An 18640-nucleotide genomic window follows, 5' to 3' on the forward strand; every position below is an offset into this window, starting at 1 on the left:
CATGGTTTAGAGAGCTCCACAGGCCGCGTGGTGCACCTACACAGAGACACAACATGGTTTAGAGAGAGCTCCACAGGCCGCGTGGTGCACCTACACAGGGACACAACATGGTTTAGAGAGCTCCACAGGCCGCGTGGTGCACCTACACAGAGACACAACATGGTTTAGAGAGAGCTCCACAGGCCGCGTGGTGCACCTACACAGAGACACAAGATGGTTTAAAGCTAAATAAAATATCAAGACTGGAAACTGTTGTTAGGCCCAAGTAGGCATGTAACGATTCACTCAACTCAGTCACAGACACACAGCTCCCCTCTACAGTCACAGACACACAGCTCCCCTCTACAGTCACAGACACACAGCTCCCCTCTACAGTCAGACACACAGCTCCCCTCTACAGTCACAGACACACAGCTCCCCTCTACAGTCACAGACACACAGCTCCCCTCTACAGTCAGACACACAGCTCCCCTCTACAGTCACAGACACACAGCTCTACAGTCACACAGCTCCCCTCTACAGTCACAGACACACACAGCTCCCCTCTACAGTCACAGACACACAGCTCTACAGTCACACAGCTCCCCTCTACAGTCACAGACACACAGCTCTACAGTCACACAGCTCCCCTCTACAGTCACAGACACACAGCTCTACAGTCACACAGCTCCCCTCTACAGTCACAGACACACAGCTCTACAGTCACACAGCTCCCCTCTACAGTCACAGACACACACAGCTCCCCTCTACAGTCACACACAGCTCCCCTCTACAGTCACACACAGCTCCCCTCTACAGTCACAGACACACACAGCTCCCCTCTACAGTCACAGACACACAGCTCTACAGTCACACAGCTCCCCTCTACAGTCACAGACACACAGCTCCCCTCTACAGTCAGACACACAGCTCTACAGTCACACAGCTCCCCTCTACAGTCACAGACACACACAGCTCCCCTCTACAGTCAGACACACAGCTCTACAGTCACACAGCTCCCCTCTACAGTCACAGACACACACAGCTCCCCTCTACAGTCACACACAGCTCCCCTCTACAGTCACACAGCTCCCCTCTACAGTCACAGACACACACAGCTCCCCTCTACAGTCACAGACACACAGCTCTACAGTCACACAGCTCCCCTCTACAGTCACAGACACACACAGCTCCCCTCTACAGTCACACACAGCTCCCCTCTACAGTCACACAGCTCCCCTCTACAGTCACACAGCTCCCCTCTACAGTCACAGACACACACAGCTCCCCTCTACAGTCACACACAGCTCCCCTCTACAGTCACACAGCTCCCCTCTACAGTCACAGACACACACAGCTCCCCTCTACAGTCACACACAGCTCCCCTCTACAGTCACAGTCACACAGCTCCCCTCTACAGTCACACACACAGCTCTACAGTCACACAGCTCCCCTCTACAGTCACAGTCACACACAGCTCCCCTCTACAGTCACACAGCTCCCCTCTACAGTCACACACAGCTCCCCTCTACAGTCACAGACACACACAGCTCCCCTCTACAGTCACAGTCACACACAGCTCCCCTCTACAGTCACACACAGCTCCCCTCTACAGTCACACACAGCTCCCCTCTACAGTCACACACAGCTCCCCTCTACAGTCACACAGCTCCCCTCTACAGTCACACACAGCTCCCCTCTACTGTGCTCTACTACTGTCTGAAAGTGACTCTCATTTCTCTGCAAAAGCACTTGAATATGATGGAATATGACTAAAGCTCACATTTCACATCACACACCATAATTCACTAGCCCCCCTAAAAAAAAATATATATATATATATATATATATATCGTAACGTACCTCCTTCTTGGGGTTGTCCAACATGCTGACTAACGATGGGATGCCCTTCATACGACGCACGTCGGTCTTCACCTGGAAAAACACATTCACACCTGAGATCAGATTCTACAAAATGTCTTCTACATCCTGACAGTTTTCTGAAAAAGCTATGTTTCTATGTCAGTCGTTCTTCGATTTTTCAAAAAATAGCAGACCTACAAGCTCGTAGCGCGCCACTCGGTGGCACGCTTGAGCTTGTAGATCTGCTATTTTTAAATAGCTTAAAGGGGAAAACCACCCATTTTCAACATTTTACTATGTCATTAATATACCTTAGAGCTGTTGTGTGGAAATAATAAAAAAGTCCCCCCATTTTGTGTTTCCTAGAACTGTAATTATGAAAAAAATCATTAACATGGTGAAACACATCTTGATGACATCATCAAGATGTGTTTCACCATGTTAATGATTTTTTTCAGACCTCTAGTTCTAGGAACTTTTTTATTATTTCCACACACCAGCTCTAAGGTACATTAATGACATAGTAAAATGTTGAAAATGAGTGGAATGCCCCTTTAAGTATAACATAATGCTAACACCAAAAGGGGTTCCCGCCCAGAATGGGTTAACGGCTCTCCTTGACGTCACTTTGAAACCTGGGATGAAGCTCGTTCATTTTTATTGATAACGAGCACCTTATCGAGACGGGTTCTTATCGAGCCTCACTATCGAGCATGTTCTATGTTTCTACCGGTATGTATGTTTTTACTATGGCCTCCAAATACAGTACTGTTCTAACAGACGGAAGACAATTGACCTTTTTACTTGGGAAAAGATTGAAGAAACTGTAAACTGGTTAATGTGTGGACCTTTAAACTGTAAACTGGTTAATGTGTGGACCTTTAAACTGTAAACTGGTTAATGTGTGGACCTTTAAACTGTAAACTGGTTAATGTGTGGACCTTTAAACTGTAAACTGGTTAATGTGTGGACCTTTAAACTGTAAACTGGTTAATGTGTGGACCTTTAAACTGTAAACTGGTTAATGTGTTGACCTTTAAACTGTAAACTGGTTAATGTGTGGACCTTTAAACTGTAAACTGGTTAATGTGTGGACCTTTAAACTGTAAACTGGTTAATGTGTTGACCTTTAAACTGTAAACTGGTTAATGTGTGGACCTTTAAACTGTAAACTGGTTAATGTGTGGACCTTTAAACTGTAAACTGGTTAATGTGTGGACCTTTAAACTGTAAACTGGTTAATGTGTGGACCTTTAAACTGTAAACTGGTTAATGTGTGGACCTTTAAACTGTAAACTGGTTAATGTGTGGACCTTTAAACTGTAAACTGGTTAATGTGTGGACCTTTAAACTGTAAACTGGTTAATGTGTGGACCTTTAAACTGTAAACTGGTTAATGTGTGGACCTTTAAGCCTCGAACAAAGCCAACCAATCATGACAAATCATGACAAACACAATTTTGTGGGCCGATCAAATAATTAGAAAGAAGAAAAACTTGTCCGAGGCTTAAAGGTCTGCAAATAAATACTTTCCGAAATGTCTATGGGAAAAGAAATGAATGGGAAATTCTCTTCCCGGGGCCCTCGAAGTGGGGCACCGGACTGTGACGCTCGCCCCGTACTCTTACCTTGTCGTTCTTGAACGTGAGATGCTGCAGGTACGCGGCGGCGTTGCTCTTCACAGGGTCCAGCCTATAGTTGAGCATGGCGATGACCTCGGGCAGCTCCGGCTGGCGCCAGCTCGGCGGCGGGCCTTTCCGCAGCGTGCTGTCCAGCGAGGCCATGCTTCCCCGCTCGCCCTGGGCCAGGGGAGCCCCGCCGCCCCAGTAATACATGTCCCCCGCCGCGCTCATGTCCCCGTCCAGCGTCCCCTCGTAACTCCTGTGGGGAGACGAGAGGTCGGTTAGTTAGTACCAATTATATTTGCCGTATTTTAGCCTGCCAGAATGTGAACCTGGACATTTTGAGTACCCTAATGTTTTATGTTAGAAATGTTGCGTATGGGTCCCCCAGCATTTAGAAACTGCCGGATGCTAACTTGCATTATGTTGGGCAATTTTCATAATTAGCGTAATAAGCTGGGGTACCATTAACAACCCCATGCAAGGCAAACATTTCACATTTTCATTATGCTTTAAGTAGCATGTGATGTGTCAAACTAAGGGGTTTTCAGGATTCTGAATCCATTGCAAGCATTCATTTTGCACGAAAAACACTCATTGGGCTAAATTTGGCCATAGGCACATGCCCAAATGTGCTGACCTCATATTTGTGATGACGGCTATGGCCGTTTTCAGCCGAAGGAGTGTTTTTTTTCTTTTTTTAAATGTTTTTTTTGTGGCTTTTGCCTTTATTTTATATTTTTTTATGGAGGGACAGACAGTAGTCTGACAGGAAATGAGGAGAGAGATGGGGGGGAAGACATGCAGTAAAGGCCGTCGGGATCGGGAGTCGAACCCGCGGCACACTGCCAGACTGGATTACCAGCCAAGGTGCCTGGACCACTGAGCCACGGCCCAGGCCGCCGAAGGAGTGTTTTTCGTGCAAAACTAATGGATTCAGAATCATTAACCGTTTGGAGCCACCGTTATTTCTAACAGCAACCTTGAACCTGTCAGAAAAAAGCCAATCAAGTACAAGAAAGGAATATAGTAATATTAAATTACAATACCCATTACATTAACCCATTTTGGACTGAGGCCGAGATTCTAAAAAGCCCTCTAAATCCTGACCTAAGTTTCTGAAAAACTTCAAATATTTATAAAGCAGCATCAAAGTTTTTTAATTTTTGAATGCTGTACATACAGAACCCCAAGAGGGGTTCCCGTCCAGAAGGGTTAGAACACCTAAAGGGGTTCCCACCCAGAATGGGTTAACCTTCAAAACAGAAGTAAACACAATCCCTCAGATAACCAAACTATATACATGTGAAGACAGTTGATGTGATTTCAACCATAGTTTGAGTCCACTGTAGAAAACTTTACCATCCGTCTCTAGTTTTAGAAAACCGTAGGCAAGGAGTTCCAAAGGTTTGCCTCCTTTACTGAGAAGGAAGACTGTCCTTTACTGAGAAGGAAGACGGTCCTTTACTGAGAAGGAAGACTGTCCTTTACTGAGAAGGAAGACTGTCCTTTACTGAGAAGGAAGACTGTCCTTTACTGAGAAGGAAGACAGACTGTCCTTTACTGAGAAGACAGACTGTCCTTTACTGAGAAGGAAGACAGACTGTCCTTTACTGAGAAGGAAGACTGTCCTTTACTGAGAAGGAAGACTGTCCTTTACTGAGAAGGAAGACAGACTGTCCTTTACTGAGAAGGAAGACTGTCCTTTACTGAGAAGGAAGACTGTCCTTTACTGAGAAGGAAGACTGTCCTTTACTGAGAAGGAAGACTGTCCTTTACTGAGAAGGAAGACTGTCCTTTACTGAGAAGGAAGACAGACTGTCCTTTACTGAGAAGACAGACTGTCCTTTACTGAGAAGGAAGACTGTCCTTTACTGAGAAGGAAGACGGTCCTTTACTGAGAAGGAAGACGGTCCTTTACTGAGAAGGAAGACTGTCCTTTACTGAGAAGGAAGACTGTCCTTTACTGAGAAGGAAGACTGTCCTTTACTGAGAAGGAAGACAGACTGTCCTTTACTGAGAAGGAAGACTGTCCTTTACTGAGAAGGAAGACTGTCCTTTACTGAGAAGTAAGACTGTCCTTTACTGAGAAGGAAGACAGACTGTCCTTTACTGAGAAGGAAGACTGTCCTTTACTGAGAAGGAAGACTGTCCTTTACTGAGAAGGAAGACTGTCCTTTACTGAGAAGTAAGACAGACTGTCCTTTACTGAGAAGGAAGACTGTCCTTTACTGAGAAGTAAGACAGACTGTCCTTTACTGAGAAGGAAGACTGTCCTTTACTGAGAAGGAAGACTGTCCTTTACTGAGAAGTAAGACAGACTGTCCTTTACTGAGAAGGAAGACTGTCCTTTACTGAGAAGTAAGACAGACTGTCCTTTACTGAGAAGGAAGACTGTCCTTTACTGAGAAGGAAGACGGTCCTTTACTGAGAAGGAAGACTGTCCTTTACTGAGAAGGAAGACTGTCCTTTACTGAGAAGGAAGACTGTCCTTTACTGAGAAGGAAGACTGTCCTTTACTGAGAAGGAAGACAGACTGTCCTTTACTGAGAAGTAAGACAGACTGTCCTTTACTGAGAAGGAAGACTGTCCTTTACTGAGAAGGAAGACAGACTGTCCTTTACTGAGAAGTAAGACAGACTGTCCTTTACTGAGAAGGAAGACTGTCCTTTACTGAGAAGGAAGACGGTCCTTTACTGAGAAGGAAGACAGACTGTCCTTTACTGAGAAGTAAGACAGACTGTCCTTTACTGAGAAGGAAGACTGTCCTTTACTGAGAAGGAAGACGGTCCTTTACTGAGAAGGAAGACTGTCCTTTACTGAGAAGGAAGACTGTCCTTTACTGAGAAGGAAGACGGTCCTTTACTGAGAAGGAAGACTGTCCTTTACTGAGAAGACAGACTGTCCTTTACTGAGAAGGAAGACTGTCCTTTACTGAGAAGGAAGACTGTCCTTTACTGAGAAGGAAGACTGTCCTTTACTGAGAAGTAAGACTGTCCTTTACTGAGAAGGAAGACTGTCCTTTACTGAGAAGGAAGACAGACTGTCCTTTACTGAGAAGGAAGACAGACTGTCCTTTACTGAGAAGGAAGACAGACTGTCCTTTACTGAGAAGGAAGACTGTCCTTTACTGAGAAGGAAGACAGACTGTCCTTTACTGAGAAGGAAGACTGTCCTTTACTGAGAAGACAGACTGTCCTTTACTGAGAAGGAAGACTGTCCTTTACTGAGAAGGAAGACTGTCCTTTACTGAGAAGGAAGACTGTCCTTTACTGAGAAGTAAGACTGTCCTTTACTGAGAAGGAAGACTGTCCTTTACTGAGAAGGAAGACAGACTGTCCTTTACTGAGAAGGAAGACAGACTGTCCTTTACTGAGAAGGAAGACAGACTGTCCTTTACTGAGAAGGAAGACTGTCCTTTACTGAGAAGGAAGACAGACTGTCCTTTACTGAGAAGGAAGACTGTCCTTTACTGAGAAGGAAGACAGACTGTCCTTTACTGAGAAGGAAGACTGTCCTTTACTGAGAAGTAAGACTGTCCTTTACTGAGAAGTAAGACTGTCCTTTACTGAGAAGGAAGACTGTCCTTTACTGAGAAGACAGACTGTCCTTTACTGAGAAGGAAGACTGTCCTTTACTGAGAAGGAAGACAGACTGTCCTTTACTGAGAAGGAAGACTGTCCTTTACTGAGAAGTAAGACTGTCCTTTACTGAGAAGTAAGACTGTCCTTTACTGAGAAGGAAGACTGTCCTTTACTGAGAAGACAGACTGTCCTTTACTGAGAAGGAAGACAGACTGTCCTTTACTGAGAAGGAAGACTGTCCTTTACTGAGAAGGAAGACAGACTGTCCTTTACTGAGAAGGAAGACTGTCCTTTACTGAGAAGGAAGACAGACTGTCCTTTACTGAGAAGGAAGACTGTCCTTTACTGAGAAGGAAGACTGTCCTTTACTGAGAAGGAAGACTGTCCTTTACTGAGAAGGAAGACAGACTGTCCTTTACTGAGAAGGAAGACTGTCCTTTACTGAGAAGGAAGACTGTCCTTTACTGAGAAGGAAGACTGTCCTTTACTGAGAAGGAAGACAGACTGTCCTTTACTGAGAAGGAAGACTGTCCTTTACTGAGAAGGAAGACAGACTGTCCTTTACTGAGAAGGAAGACTGTCCTTTACTGAGAAGACAGACTGTCCTTTACTGAGAAGGAAGACAGACTGTCCTTTACTGAGAAGGAAGACTGTCCTTTACTGAGAAGGAAGACTGTCCTTTACTGAGAAGGCAGTCTGTCCTTTACTGAGAAGGAAGACTGTCCTTTACTGAGAAGGAAGACTGTCCTTTACTGAGAAGGAAGACAGACTGTCCTTTACTGAGAAGGAAGACTGTCCTTTACTGAGAAGGAAGACAGACTGTCCTTTACTGAGAAGGAAGACTGTCCTTTACTGAGAAGGAAGACTGTCCTTTACTGAGAAGGAAGACTGTCCTTTACTGAGAAGGAAGACAGACTGTCCTTTACTGAGAAGGAAGACTGTCCTTTACTGAGAAGGAAGACAGACTGTCCTTTACTGAGAAGGAAGACTGTCCTTTACTGAGAAGGAAGACTGTCCTTTACTGAGAAGGAAGACAGACTGTCCTTTACTGAGAAGGAAGACTGTCCTTTACTGAGAAGGAAGACAGACTGTCCTTTACTGAGAAGGAAGACAGACTGTCCTTTACTGAGAAGGAAGACTGTCCTTTACTGAGAAGGAAGGCAGACTGTCCTTTACTGAGAAGGAAGGCAGACTGTCCTTTACTGAGAAGGAAGGAAGACTGTCCTTTACTGAGAAGGAAGGCAGACTGTCCTTTACTGAGAAGGAAGGAAGACTGTCCTTTACTGAGAAGGAAGGCAGACTGTCCTTTACTGAGAAGGAAGACTGTCCTTTACTGAGAAGGAAGACGGTCCTTTACTGAGAAGGAAGACTGTCCTTTACTGAGAAGGAAGACTGTCCTTTACTGAGAAGGAAGACTGTCCTTTACTGAGAAGGAAGGAAGACTGTCCTTTACTGAGAAGACAGACTGTCCTTTACTGAGAAGGAAGACTGTCCTTTACTGAGAAGGAAGACAGACTGTCCTTTACTGAGAAGGAAGACTGTCCTTTACTGAGAAGGAAGACTGTCCTTTACTGAGAAGGAAGACAGACTGTCCTTTACTGAGAAGGCAGAGAGACTGTCCTTTACTGAGAAGGCAGAGAGACTGTCCTTTACTGAGAAGACAGACTGTCCTTTACTGAGAAGGAAGACAGACTGTCCTTTACTGAGAAGGAAGACTGTCCTTCCTTTACTGAGAAGGAAGACTGTCCTTTACTGAGAAGGAAGACTGTCCTTTACTGAGAAGGAAGACTGTCCTTTACTGAGAAGGAAGACTGTCCTTTACCGAGAAGGAAGACTGTCCTTTACCGAGAAGGAAGACTGTCCTTTACCGAGAAGACAGACTGTCCTTTACTGAGAAGGAAGACTGTCCTTTACTGAGAAGGAAGACTGTCCTTTACTGAGAAGGAAGACTGTCCTTTACCGAGAAGGAAGACTGTCCTTTACTGAGAAGACAGACTGTCCTTTACTGAGAAGGAAGACTGTCCTTTACTGAGAAGGAAGACTGTCCTTTACTGAGAAGGAAGACTGTCCTTTACCGAGAAGGAAGACTGTCCTTTACCGAGAAGGAAGACTGTCCTTTACTGAGAAGGAAGACTGTCCTTTACTGAGAAGGAAGACTGTCCTTTACTGAGAAGGAAGACTGTCCCAATGAGTTGTTGTTACACCCATGGGAACAATACAGTTACCACTTGTTGAGGCTGGTGTAGTCGCTCTGCCTGAGCTCGGGAAGTCTGTCGACCAGCCCAGAGAACAAAGGTGAAACATGTTGGGAGCTCAATAAAATAATATTAACTAGCGCCCGGAAATTAGTCAACCGATTATTACTTTCGATTCCGTGGGGGAAAATCACGGAGCCTTCTGCTTGCACAGCGCCTGTGCCAACAGAATAAACGAAGAAGTTAAGATACAGAAGGGGGCATGGTGGCACAGTCGGTAGTGCCTGTCGCCTCACAGCTAGAAGGTCCTGGGTTCGATTCCTAGGGTAGGAACCCTCACAAAAACATGCAGTAATCCTGTTCTCTAAACTACCTCCCCCTGGCCAGCCGGGGCGCCTGATGGAGGGGAAAGGAACTGGTTGGAATAACGTGTTCCTTCCACGTGCTACGTCCGGCCAGGGAAACTCCCCCCTGTCAGGTGAAAAGAAGCAGCTTGGACTCCTCATGCATAGAAGGACGCATGAGGTCAGTCCGCTGAAAAAGAAAAACAGCACCCAAACCAACCTAAAAAAAAGTACAAGCAACGGCCAACGCAACATGCTCGATTGAAAACTCTTGTGAGAAATGGCATGAGTTAGGCCTTATGGTGTATGAGCATGAGGCACGTCCCACTGGGAGGAGACCCCGGGGCAGACCAAGGCGCAGCAGGAGGAAACGCATCGACTCACTGGCCTTGGAACGTCTCGGGATCCCCCAGGAGGAAGTCACTAATGTATGTTGCTCTGGAGAGGGGAAGTCTGGAACACTCTGCCCCCGCGACCCGACTACGGATAAGCGGTTGAAGATGGATGGATGGAGCGGGTGTCCTGTGTGGGGGTCCTTACCCGGTCCTGCGTGGGGGTCCGTGGAGGAAGGCGTGGTGGTTGCGAGGTACGGTGCTGTAGTGAATGGGCGGTCCCATCCCATAGTCGGGCTCGTCGTATCCCATGCTGCGCTGGTCGTCCTCCAGGCCGTAGGGCTCTGGAACAAACCTCTGGAGGCCCGACAGCTCCATGTTGCTGCCCATGCGAACCTACACACACCAGGGATACACACACCGATGTTACTGACAGCTCCATGTTGCTGCCCATGCGAACCTACACACACCAGGGATACACACACTGATGTTACCGACAGCTCCATGTTGCTGCCCATGCGAACCTACACACACCAGGGATACACACACTGATGTTACTGATGTTGACTTCGTCAACTAAAACCAAGGCGAAAAATGTTCGTCGACTACCTTTTCCCACTGGCGAAAACTAAATGGAAACTACATGAAAACTAAGCTATGGTGACTAAAACTAAGACTAAATATACTGACGATTTCGTCAACAAATAAAAACTAGACTAAAATGTCAGGAAGGGACTAGTGGACAAGAGATCCATTATAAGTCATTTTACACTTGGTTGCATGCTTAAAATAGCCGATCTACAAGCTCACAACACATCGCAGCGCGACGCGCTGTGAGCTTGTAGATCGGCTATTTTCAGCAAGTGTAAAAAGAGTCATTACGACGGCATCAAGGCCCGCCAAAACACATGATAGTCGACGATAAATCAACTGTAGAGTCCGGTCTAGAGTCCACGTTTTCATGTCTTATCTCGATCTCACCCCTACATTTGACTCGGTCTCGTGCCAAGGGACTCTCCCCACCGAGTCATGAGTCACTACAATGCAATGACATCATTTCATTGTACCCATGTTATGAGGAGCCCAGTGACATTCTAAGAGAGCTGTCTGGCGCTTATAGACGGCCATCTTGCTGAGTAACGGAGTGTAGCTGATGCCCATGCCTTATAGACAGCCATCTTGCTAAGTAACGGAGTGTAGCTGATGCCCATGCCTGCTCTGAGGGCGGCGGTGGCTGAGTGGCTGGATGGTAACCGCAAGGTTGCCAGTTCGAACCCTGTGGGCTCCCCCAGAGTTAGTGTCGAAGTGTCCTTGAGCAAGACACTCAACCCCAAATTGCTCCTGATGTGCTGGTTGGTGCCTTGCATGGTTTCCGCCGCCATCGGTGTATGAATGTGTGTGTGAATGTGTGTGTGAATGGGTGAATTGATGCACAATCTATGTAAAGCGCCTTGGATAAAGGCGCTATATAAATGTACCATTTACCATTTACCCTTGCAGTGTTTTCTGTACCAGAAAAATTAAATCTCGGACTTGAAACTCGCTTTAGGTGGACTTGAGTAGACGAGTACAACACTAACCAGCACGGCTGTCTCCAATTTTAGAAGTAAAGTAAGATGTTATCAAGCAGCTGAACAGTTAATTTTATGAGACAATACAATCTGACAATCTGTCACATATATCTTCGAGATCGGCTTGTAGCAGAGGGTAAGATATTTTTTTTACACCGGGCTAAATTTCTTCCCAGAACACCTTCAACACAGCTGCGTGCTCTCATGTCAATCAAGGACTATTCACCGCGACAACTCTGGTACAGAGTACTTGTAATTACCAGAATAATAAAAGTTCAGAATAATCAAATCCAACTATTAAGCTTAAAGCCGTTAGAACCAACATATGGATTCGCTGACTAAAGGGGTAGACATTAACATGCAGTTGAAATCCCCATGAGTGGTGGTGGTATTAGGTCAAATCCTTTTAAATCCTTAAAATAAATCACCCTTGCAGAGTGATACTAATGGGTATGCAGCTCACATACACATACTGCACATACATACTCTCTTTTCGCTGTCTTTCTCTTGCCCTCCACTCCAGTCTCTGGCTTGACAACTGGACTACTTGAATGTGCTCTCGATCAGAGTCATGTATCCATTGTGTGATATGTATTTATTTGGTTTACTCTTTTGGTGTCAGCGTGTCATCACAGGAAATATAATGTGTCTGAATAATCCCTCACTCACTCATCCATCCATCCATCCATCCATCCATCCATCCATCCATCCATCCATCCATCCATTCACCCACCCACCCACCCATACATCAATTCATCCATCCATCCATCCATCCACCCACCCACCCACCCACTCACTCACCCACCCATCCATCCACCCATCCATCAATTCACCCATACACCCACCCATCCATACATCAATTCACCCATCCATCCATCCATCCATCCATTCACCCATCCATCCATCCATCCATCCATCCATACCTGTGGCTGAGCAGCGTAGGGGTCCAGCTGGTTCCTGCTGGGAGCTCTGTAACTTGGATCCAGAGTTCTGTAGCCGTCTGGGTGGACTGGTCTGTGGGTGGGGGGGGGTTGGGGGTGGGGTTACGATGAGGAGAAGAGGAAGGACAGGGGGGGACGGGGGACAGGGGGGGACAGGGGGCAAAGAGAGGCAGAATAAGGACAACTAGAAAAGCAGTTTCTATGACAAAACGAAAATCTAAATTTGCTGTCAAAATCAACAGTGGAATGTATAGGAACATCTGAGGAATTAACAAACGCTTATTTTTGGCAAACAACAACAGTGTGACGAACACCGTCGTTCTATTCAAACACCTACACACACCGGAAGGTCTGGAGGGTAGAGCCAAAATATATTACATGTGCTGCTTACATCGGCCATCAAATGCATTACATTTAACCCATTTTGACCTGAGATCAGATTCTAAAAATGTCTTCTAATCTACATCCTGACAGTTTTCTGAAAAAGCTATGTTTCTATGTCAGCCGTTCTTCGATTTTTCAAAAATAGCAGACCTACAAGCTCGTAGCGCGCCGCTCGTAGCGCGCCGCTCGTAGCGCGCCACTCGGCGCGCTATATATATTCTGTGAAAGTATGTAACAGCTGAGGTTGTGTGAAAAAAAAAAAAAAGCAGTTGTAAGAAATATGTATGCTTATAATTCGGTGAAGTTGCCTAAACTGAAATAAAAACAAAGTTTTTACCTGTAGCGGTCGTCCATGCGCGCGCCTCTGGTCAGACTGGCGTAGGTTTCGGAGGGCGGTCCGGGGCGGTAGTCGTCGTAGCCCAACCCCCCCGGGGGTCCGTAGTGGTAGTTGCGCGGCACCGTGTGGGTGGGGTAGTCCATGGGGACCCCCCCTGGTCCCCCCGGGGGTCCCGGGGCCTGTCTGTAGACGCGGTCCATGGGCGTGGTGTAGCCCCCCACCCCCGACCCCCCGCCGTCCAGGGACATGGTGTCGGACATGGAGGGGATGACCGTCCGCGTGGTCGTGGTCTTCACCACCTTCTTCACCTGGGAGAGAAGAGAAGGAAAATACATCAAACTAAACTAGTAATAAAACTATAACTACCTTACAATTTAGGCCTTTAGCAGATGCTCACAAGTTGTGAGCTTGTAGATCGGCTATTTCCAGCAAGTGAAAAATCAGTCATTATGACGACATCAAATGCCCGCCAAAATACATTTTAGTCGACTAAATCTAATGTAGATTTAGTAGATTAAAATCTCAGGATATCCAGTCGACTAAAAGTAGTCTACCACAAACACATTTCAGATGACTAAAATGGGACTAAAACTAAATAAGTTTTATTCAAAAGACTTGCTGTCAATCAAGATTTGCTGTCAAAATCAACACTGGATCTGATCTCTCTCTGAACGAAAATACATCGCATGGATGCACCTGGGACATATCCTCAGTGATGTATCCTGAGGTCAACGGGGTTTCGGGTCTCGCAAACATCATACCCCTCACTCGGGTGACCCAGCCGGGGTGATCAAGTCCCGACTTACGTCCCAGTAGCTACCCTTGATCAGACCCACTAGGGAAAGACCAGGGCCACACAATCCGTTGGAGCCACTCCGGAACTACTCTGCCAGGACTGGGAGGTACAATTCTGGCATGTGGAGGGACTAGGCTCTGTGGGTTGCCTCCTGTCTGAGCCCCTCCTACGTCTTAACAGGTCCACTCCTGCTCTCACCATTAGTACCGCCAGGACCTGTGCGTTGCACCAGACTCCCAGCACCAGGACCTGTGCGTTGCACCAGACTCCCAGCACCAGGACCTATGCGGTGCACCAGACTCCCAGCACCAGGACCTATGCGTTGCACCAGACTCCCAGCACCAGGACCTATGCGTTGCACCAGACCCCCAGCACCAGGACCTATGCATTGCACCAGACTCCCAGCACCTGGTCCAGGACCTTGCACCAGACTCCCAGCACCAGGACCTGTGCATTGCACCAGACTCCCAGCACCTGGTCCAGGACCTGTGCGTTGCACCAGACTCCCAGCACCAGGACCTGTGCATTGCACCAGACTCCCAGCACCTGGTCCAGGACCTGTGCGTTGCACCAGACTCCCAGCACCAGGACCTGTGCGTTGCACCAGACTCCCAGCACCAGGACCTGTGCGTTGCACCAGACTCCCAGCACCAGGACCTGTGCGTTGCACCAGACTCCCAGCACCAGGACCTGTGCGTTGCACCAGACTCCCAGCACCAGGACCTGTGCGTTGCACCAGACTCCCAGCACCAGAACACTTCATTCAGGAGTGGTGGTTTCTTGAGCCGCCAATGGTTCTGCAGGCTCCACCGCTGGGCAACGGTGGTACTGCAGGCTCCACTTGCGGCTTGAATGGCCGTCCTAAAGGCCTCATCGAAGGTTTTTGGGCTTCCTCCTCACGGAGGATGCAGGCTGGGGCGCCAACCCAGGCTGGGGCGCCAACCCAGGCTGGGGCGCCAACCCAGGCAGGGCTTGACGCTTAGCATTTTTCCAAGTAGCACGTGTGCTACTAAGTTGAAAAATCTAGTGGCACACAAATTATTTTAGGAGCACGATGAAAAGTTAGCAAATGTGTTTTTGAGGGGCGCTACTGCGCTAGCCCCTCATATATACAGCTGTAGTCCCCACACGTCTCAATATTTGTCATTGACAATGAACGGAGAAATTAGGTCAAAATTCAGCTAAATATGACATAAATTAAACATCAAAACATTAAACGCCATTGACATTGAAAGGAAAGTTTACATATGTAAACGAGCAAATCAGCTAACCAATCACAGGCAACAGGCATTCTGATAGTATGAGATGATTCATGATGATGTATGATGATAAGAGTGCCCCTCACTTCACACAGGTGTGATTTTTCTTTAATAAAGTGATATGAGGCAGGGGCGGGCAATATGGCAAAATATTATATCACAATATCTTTTCAGAAATTATCACAATATTGATATTCATCTGGATTTTTTGTTGTTTTTATATAATCTATAGCCTAATCAATTTGTTTTTATGCTGATAGACTATTAGTTTTGTATGCAGATGGATGGATGGATAGATAATCATCAATTCATTTCATGTTGCTCATGGACAGACAGACAATCCGTTTGTATCCTGCTGTTCTATCATGCGAGTGTGATATTCAGTGCAGAGGCTACTCGATGGTGAATTAGTATTGTGACATTCTCCTTGGCTTTGACTGCTTCAGTTCAAAACATCATACATATACACCTCGGCGTGGTGGAAGGAGGTGGTGGGGGGATCTTTGCCTTTTTTCCGTTGCTCGTTATGCAGGCCACTGACTAATAGTAATAAAATGATGTATCCAGCGGCAGCCAGGTGACAGGTCGGTCATGCGTATTGCGCTGCGCAGCCTGCGCACACTTTTGTAAGCGAGGTGCTAAGCAAGGGTTGTTTTGGTTATCAATCAATCCGTCCACTACATGTGCGTGCACACGTGCACTCTTTGCGTGCACGGCTGCACGCTGTTTCACCCACGTTTGGTAAAAGTTATATCGAGTGATGTTTGAACATTCCAAACTTTCCAAATAAGTTTAGTATTAAACGTGTCGGGGTCCAAGCAACTCCTTCTATGCTATCATGCTATCCTGCTGCGTTCGCTCCGCTGCTGACAGGGAAGAGAACTGAGCAGCCAGCAACACAGGGAGGGGCGGGGCGGTGGGAGCAAAGGGGACAGATCTTCAAATGAACGCTGCATTGAGCCTTGACACGTTGTTAGCTTGTAGATCTGCTCTTTTTGGCGAACGACACCGCCGTACTAAGAAATATAAATGTAGGTATAGAACCGCGACTATAGAATGTGCACTTGCCTTGTCTTTATCACGATTGAATGGTCAAATTCTGTAGTCGCACCGGTGCTACAAATTTAATTTTACAACTCGCACGGTGCTATTTTTAGTAGCATATGCGAGTACCTAGTCGCACTGTCGAGCCCTGAACCCAGGCTGGGGCGCCAACCCAGGCTGGGGCGCCAACCCAGGCTGGGGCGCCAACCCATAGTGCTCCCGGTGTGCCGTCTACACAGTGTTGTTTTTGGCAGCAAATTTATATTTTAGTTTTAGTCATAGTCTCTTGAATAGTTTTAATTTAGTTTTAGTCACATTTTAGTCACCTGGAATGTTTTAGTGTTAAGTCTAGTTTTTAGTCGACTAAATATCATAAGATTTTAGTCGACTAAATCTACAGTTGATTTAGTCGACTAAAATGTGTTCTGGCGGGCCTTGATGCCGTTGTAATGACTGTATTTACACTTGCTGAAAATAGCCGATCTACAAGCTCACAACGCGTCGCAGCATGCAACCAAGTGTAAAATGACTTATAGGGGATCTCTCGTCCACTAGTCCCTTCCTAACATTTTAATCTAGTTTTTATTTGTTTGACGAAATTGTTAATATATTTACTCTTAGTTTTTATTTTGTTTACATTTAGTTTTCATCAGTGGAAAAAGGTAGTCGACGAACATTTTTCCTCTCTCTCTCTCTCTCTCTCTCTCTCTCTCTCTCTCTCTCTCTCTCTCTCTCTCTCTCTCTCTCTCTCTCTCTCTCTCTCTCTCTCTCTCTCTCTCTCTCTCTCTCTCTCTCTCTCTCTCTCTCTCTCTCTCTCTCTCTCTCTCTCTCTCTCTCTCTCTCTCTCTCTCTCTCTCTCTCTCTCTCTCTCTCTCTCTCTCTCTCTCTCTCTCTCTCTCTCTCTCTCTCTCTCTCTCTCTCTCTCTCTCTCTCTCTCTCTCTCTCTCTCTCTCTCTCTCTCTCTCTCATCTCTCTCTCTCTCTCTCTCTCTCTCTCTCTCTCTCTCTCTCTCTCTCGTTTCTGTGCGCCGCGTGGTCCCGTTGTCGCTGGTCTCTCTCTCTATATATATATAACATACCGTGGTTTCTGTGCGCCGCGTGGTCCCGTCGTCGCTGGTCTCTCTCTATATGTATAACATACCGTGGTTTCTGTGCGCCGCGTGGTCCCGTCGTCACTGGTCTCTCTCTCTATATATATATATAACATACCGTGGTTTCTGTGCGCCGCGTGGTCCCGTCGTCGCTGGTCTCTCTCTCTATATATATATATATAACATACCGTGGTTTCTGTGCGCCGCGTGGTCCCGTCGTCGCTGGTCTCTCTCTATATATATATATATATAACATACCGTGGTTTCTGTGCGCCGCGTGGGTCCCGTCGTCGCTGGTCTCTATATATATAACATACCGTGGTTTCTGTGTGCCGCGTGGTCCCGTCGTCGCTGGTCTCTCTCTATATATATATATATATAACATACCGTGGTTTCTGTGCGCCGCGTGGTCCCGTCGTCGCTGGTCTCTATATATATAACATACCGTGGTTTCTGTACGCCGCGTGGTCCCGTCGTCGCTGGTCTCTCTCTCTCTATATATATATACATACCGTGGTTTTCTGTGCGCCGCGTGGTCCCGTCGTCACTGGTCTCTCTCTCTATATATATATATAACATACCGTGGTTTCTGTGTGCCGCGTGGTCCCGTCGTCGCTGGTCTCTCTCTCTCTATATATATATAACATACCGTGGTTTCTGTGCGCCGCGTGGTCCCGTCGTCGCTGGTCTCTCTCTCTCTATATATATATATAACATACCGTGGTTTCTGTGCGCCGCGTGGTCCCGTCGTCGCTGGTCTCTCTCTATATATATATATAACATACGTGGTTTCTGTGTGCCGCGTGGTCCCGTCGTCGCTGGTCTCTCTCTATATATATATATAACATACCGTGGTTTCTGTGCGCCGCGTGGTCCCGTCGTCGCTGGTCTCTCTCTCTCTCTATATATAACATACCGTGGTTTCTGTACGCCGCGTGGTCCGTCGTCGCTGGTCTCTCTCTCTCTATATATATATAACATACCGTGGTTTCTGTGCGCCGCGTGGTCCCGTCGTCGCTGGTCTCTCTCTCTATATATAACATACCGTGGTTTCTGTGCGCCGCGTGGTCCCGTTGTCGCTGGTCTCTCTCTCTATATATATATATAACATACCGTGGTTTCTGTGCGCCGCGTGGTCCGTCGTCGCTGGTCTCTCTCTATATATATATAACATACCGTGGTTTCTGTGCGCCGCGTGGTCCCGTCGTCGCTGGTCTCTCTCTCTATATATATAACATACCGTGGTTTCTGTGCGCCGCGTGGTCCCGTCGTCGCTGGTCTCTCTCTATATATATATAA

General features: G+C 46.8%; 1 protein-coding gene across 3 annotated transcripts in view; it reads right to left on the bottom strand.

Annotated features, from left to right (window-relative positions):
• Nucleotides 1–18640, bottom strand: part of ctnnd1 (catenin (cadherin-associated protein), delta 1) — a 95432-nt gene that overhangs the window by 34809 nt on the left and 41983 nt on the right. For all 3 annotated transcript variants that reach the window (XM_079499032.1, XM_079499033.1, XM_079499031.1), the window contains exons 4-8: nucleotides 13153–13460; nucleotides 12414–12504; nucleotides 10128–10315; nucleotides 3471–3723; nucleotides 1843–1914 (exon numbers count right to left, since the gene is read on the bottom strand). In XM_079499032.1, the coding sequence (XP_079355158.1) occupies nucleotides 1843–1914; nucleotides 3471–3723; nucleotides 10128–10315; nucleotides 12414–12504; nucleotides 13153–13460 (912 nt within the window). The remainder of the gene's footprint in view (nucleotides 1–1842; nucleotides 1915–3470; nucleotides 3724–10127; nucleotides 10316–12413; nucleotides 12505–13152; nucleotides 13461–18640) is intronic.

The sequence above is a fragment of the Electrona antarctica genome (genome assembly GCF_951216825.1).
Source record: "Electrona antarctica genome assembly, chromosome: 4".
In the NCBI taxonomy this organism is placed as follows: Eukaryota; Metazoa; Chordata; class Actinopteri; order Myctophiformes; family Myctophidae; genus Electrona; species Electrona antarctica.